The sequence below is a fragment of the Pteropus alecto genome, unplaced genomic scaffold (assembly GCF_000325575.1).
Source record: "Pteropus alecto unplaced genomic scaffold, ASM32557v1 scaffold563, whole genome shotgun sequence".
Taxonomy (NCBI): domain Eukaryota; kingdom Metazoa; phylum Chordata; class Mammalia; order Chiroptera; family Pteropodidae; genus Pteropus; species Pteropus alecto.
The window spans coordinates 1-4,818 of record NW_006433385.1 but is presented as its reverse complement, the minus strand read 5'-3'; the positions used below and the strand labels follow the sequence as shown (position 1 = coordinate 4,818).

General features: G+C 66.5%; 1 protein-coding gene across 1 annotated transcript; it reads left to right on the top strand.

Annotated features, from left to right (window-relative positions):
* Positions 1-50: 50 nt before the first annotated feature.
* On the top strand, positions 51-4,814 carry LOC102881954 (tyrosine-protein phosphatase non-receptor type 7-like; the record flags this gene model as incomplete). Its single annotated transcript, XM_006908308.3, has 6 exons — positions 51-238; positions 1,079-1,319; positions 1,774-1,957; positions 2,180-2,264; positions 3,289-3,365; positions 4,806-4,814. Coding segments are annotated over exons 2-6 (411 nt in total), but the record flags the coding sequence as incomplete, so codon positions are not given.
* Positions 4,815-4,818: the final 4 nt, after the last annotated feature.

The window sequence follows — 4,818 nt, the reverse complement described above, 5'->3', positions numbered from 1 at the left end:
AAGCGGGCACGCCAGCAGCCTGCCCCGGAGGGGCGCGGCCAGAGGCACCGACCCCTGGTGGTGGCGAGAGGTCGGGTGCAGCTGGGTGTGCGTGGGTGGCTCGCGCAGGGCGGGGGGAGGAAGCTGGCTTCCTGAAGCCTCCTCAGCCTCAAAGACAGACCGACAGCCAGACCGACAGACGGCCAGCCAGACAGACCGACAGCTGGCGAGAGGCAGCCCCGGGGGTGCAGCCGCTTCGGTGAGTTGGAGTGGGGTACGGCCCCTGGGGAGGCAGGTGAGCGTCTCCGAGGAGGGGCATCGGGGACTCCAGTGCCCGGCTAGGAAGTCGGAGTGACCTCGCTGCCGAGGGGCAGGGCGGGGGGCTGTGGGGGCCGCCAGGAGCACAGAGCTGCGGGGCCCCCGTGCCAGCCCCCGCCACCACCCACATGGGCATGGCCACTCCGTCCCCCTCTGCTTGGTCCTGCAGCCTTAGGGACCCTAACGCCCAACACACACACACACCTTGGAGGCTGTGACCCCGGGTCTGGAGCACGGGGACTGCCCCCCATGAGGAAACGGCCCCACGGCCCCCACACCCCTCGCCCCCCCAGCTGCCGCCTCGCCATGCTGCTCGGGGCTTGGTGAGGCCATTTCCTGTGACGGTTAGGGAGGCAGGAGATGGGGGGATGGGCGGGGAGGAAGGGCGCACCCCCAGTCTACCAACATGGTCCTGGCAGGGGACTGGCAACGGGCAGGAGAGGGTCCTGCTAGGGGCCAGCAGCCAGTTGCCTGGGTCCCCAACTGGCTCCAAGGACACAGGAGGCCTCGTTTCTCGTGCAGAGGAGGCCCCTGGCCGGCCTCGCGGGGGTGTCTGGGAGCCGTCCCCGTCGGCCTACAGAGACCCCGGTGTCACAGTTCCTCCCTGGGTGCCCGGCTTAGGGCCCCGTGAACTCGAGGCTCTGGTGGTACCCCCCACTGCTCCCCTCCAGGGACCTGTCCTATCTGCACCCACAGTCTCTGCTGCCATCTTACCCACCTGGCCCCAGAAGGCCACCGCCCTGGGTCCCCGGCGGTAACCCTGGCCTCCCGTGCTCCACAGGACACCACTTCTGGGGCATAGAAGACCCCGAGTGAGAACAGGGGTCAGAGGGCCGGCCAGAGGCCACGCGAGGGCTGGTCTCTCAGGAGAGCCCCGTGGCCGACCGAGCGCCCCTGGGCCCAGCATGGTCCAGGCCCCTGGGGCCGTCCCAGAGCACAGCTGCCCGCCTGGCCCCTGGGGCAGCCATGACCCAGCTCCCACCCCGAGCGCCAGCCAAGAAGCACGTGCGGCTGCAGGAGAGGTGAGACCTTCCCTGGGCTGGGTCCCTCTCCCCGCGGCCGGGCCTGTCCCATCCTCCCATCACCCGACGGCCAAGTCCAGTCCAGGAGGAACCCTAACGTGCGCATTTGCGTGTCATTCACATGTCTGGGCACAAAGTTTCCGGTTACCTTGCCCCTGCTCCCCAAAACCCAGGTTGATTTGAGGGGCCCCTGGAGGGGATCTGGATTTGTCCTGGATCTGGCTGTGGGTCTGAGCACCAAGGGCCAAGTCCAGGATGTGGGGAGGTGGCAGCTGGTGCCAGCAGCTGGGCTCAAGGCTGCCCAGCCGTGGGGGACAGGGGGCGAGGCGCGCCGCAGAGGCCGAGCCCCAGAATTCCCTGAGCCTCGAGCTCGGGGAGACGGCAGGCCCGCTCCCCCCGAGACGTGCCCTGGAGGCAGAGCGGATGCCGCCGGCCCGGCTGTCTGTGCCCGCAGGCGGGGCTCCAGCGTTGCCCTCGTGCTGGACGTGCAGTCGCTGGGCGCCGTGGAGCCCATCTGCTCGGTGAACACACCCCGGGAGGTCACCCTGCACTTCCTGCGCACGGCGGGGCGCCCCCTCACCCGCTGGGCCCTGCAGCACCAGCCGCCCAGCCCCGAGCAGCTGGAAGAGGAGTTCATGGTAAGAGCGTGGGGTCCACTCTGCCCTCCCGACTCAGAGGCGGCAACCCGGGCCCTGCGGGCAGAGCTCAGGGGAGAGCCCGCCCGCACTGCCCTCCCGCCCCCCACCCGTCCAGACCCTCGCCTGACAGCCAGAGCCAGCTCTGCCAGGGAAGGGCGGAGACGGAAGGGGGCCGGAGGGGCGACAGCTGCTCACTCACCCGTGTCCCCCCCACCCCACCAGAAGATCCCCTCAAACTTTGTCAGCCCCGAAGACCTGGATATTCCTGGCCACGCATCCAAGGACCGGTACAAGACCATCTTGCCAAGTAAGGCCTGCGCGGGGGGCAGGGCTCCGGTGCTGCCCCTGGGCTGGAGGCCGGGGCCTGACCACAGGAGAGCGAACGAGAACCGGGGAGCGCAGAGCTCAGTGCGGGTCGTCTGGCGCTGCTCCAAGCCCCTCGCAGCGATGCTTCTCTCAAAGGGACCCGGTCCGGTGCTATGCTGTCATCCCCACGTCACAGACGGGGAAGCCGAGTCACAGAGAAGCTGTGTGGCTCTCCCAAGGGCACACAGCCAGTGGCACCGAACCTGCCTCCCGTTCCTCCCACGTGGGGACACGGCGAAGGCCTGCAGGGACCGAGGCACCGCCAGCTCGGCTCTCAGGGGTAGGGGGACAGTGACAGGGGTGGCAGTGGGAGCCACGGGGCTGCGAGCCTGCCGGCCCGGGTCGGGCCATGAGGCTGCGTGTTTCAGAAGCTGATGTAGAGACCCACGCCTACCCCTCCCCTCGGAGCAGCCTCGTCCGGCCGGCCCAGCTCCGCAGCCCACCTCGGCAGCGCCCAGTCCTGCAGGCGTGGCTCACAGCCGCGGCTGGCTCTCATGGCAGGAGGGCAGGGGGCAGCCCAGCTGGGACTGGGTCTGGGGCGCCCTCCGAGGAGCGGCTGACAGGCGCCCCGACACTGTGCCGGTTAAGGCAGGTCTCTTGTGGGGACGCCACACGCGCCGTCAGCAAAGCTCCGTCCTCAGTAGCGCCTTGCCCGGCAGTGTCCTGTTCCACGCCCACGCCCCTCTCGAGGCCACAACGTCACAGTAACGCCCGCTGAGTCCCTGTTGCCTGCCCCTCTCCTCGCCAGGGCACCCCGCACAGCACCCCACGACCTCCCCAAGTTACGGCTCCAACTGCGTCATGCCACTGGTCGGAAGCAGGCTGTGGCTCCCTGCCGTCCGCGCGGAAACGAGCCAGTGACACGCAGGCTCAGTGACAAGCACGCGACTCTCCCGGCCCCGCTGGAGTCTGCGTTCACTCACACGCCCTTCTGACCTCTGCCCTCTGCTGATTTTACTTCCTAGATCCCCAGAGCCGCGTCTGCCTTGGCCGGGCACAGGGCCAGCAGGAGGGTGACTACATCAACGCAAACTACATCCGAGTGAGTGGCCTGGGCCATAGTGGGGGTGGGGCTGTGTTTGAGGATGTCCCCAGGAGTCCCTCCGAGTGGGCTGGTGGTTTCCTGCCTCCAGCTCAGCGTCACCCTGCCCTGCTGGGCTGGCGCGGACACGGGACCGGCCCCCACACACCCCAAGGAAACGGGGCAGATACTAAGCAAGCTGAAAAGGGGCCCCCATGTCCCCTGAACCCACCCCATCGCCTCATCCCTGCCAACCTCTAAGCAGGATGGCAGTTGGCACGTCGAACCAATTTTGAGCTTCTGGAGATCTGATGGCTCCCCAGGTCTGCAAGGGAGGAGCCAGCACAAATGGCCTCCCCACTGCCTTGCTTCCCATCCGTCCACCCATCAATCATCAGCACCCATCCATCCGTCCACCCATCTGTAATCCCTCCCTCCCTCCCTCCCTCCCTCCATCTATAATCTATCCACCTATCATCTATCTATCTATCTATCTATCTATCTATCTATCTATCTATCTATCTATCTATCTATCTATCATCGTCATCTATGACCTATCTACCTATCATCTCCTTACCTGCCCCCACGCAGCCCCTCCTGTGTGGAGGTGCTTCACATCAGCCTTAGGGACCCAGAGGTGAGGTGGGCTCTGCCCCACCCGGGTGACTGCGGCCTGGAATACTGGGTGTGAGAGCAGCGCCCTCTAGGGGCCTGAAGTGGGCAGGACAGCGGGCAGGTGCAGAGACGGGCAAAGCGGGTAGGCAGGGACCCAGGGCCCACCCCTCACAGCCAGCAGAGACGGGGGAACAGAGCTCCGGGTTCCACCGCCGTCTGCAGGGGAGGAGGGCGGGCAAGAGCGTGCTGCCCCTCGCCGCTGAATGCACGAAGGTCACGTGGAGGTAAAACATCTGCTCAGCAAAGACTGAGCGGCGGTTTCCCCGCTCGTGCTGGGGGACGGCAGCAGGGCATGGAGGGGACGGCCTCCGAAGAGGCCCTGCTATGTGCTTGACCCTCAAGATGCTTCGAATTTAATCGCCGTGTTCCTGCAAGGGAGAGATCGTGCCCAGCGGGCAGGTGACAAAGCTGAGGCTCGAGAAGCAGGCGACGCGCCTACAGTGGGACAGCTAGTCGCTCGGACGGGGGGCCAGACGGCCTTCTGCACCACGTGGCTTCCGGGGCGTGCGCTTGTGCACACGTGTGTCTGCGTGTACGTGTCTGCCTGCACGTGTGCGCACGTGTGTGCATAGGCTCGTGTGCATTTGTACACGTGTCTGTGCTCTGCCTGCATGTGAATGTATGCATGCGCACGTATCTATGTATGAACGGGTGCACACATGTGTGCGCCGCATGTGCACACGTGTGCATTGTGTGTACACGTGTCAGCACGTGCACGCACGCTGGCCGCAGCCTGGCCCCACCTTCATGGCCTCTGGCCCCCTCCCTGTGCGCCCACCTCTCCAGGGCTACAACGGGC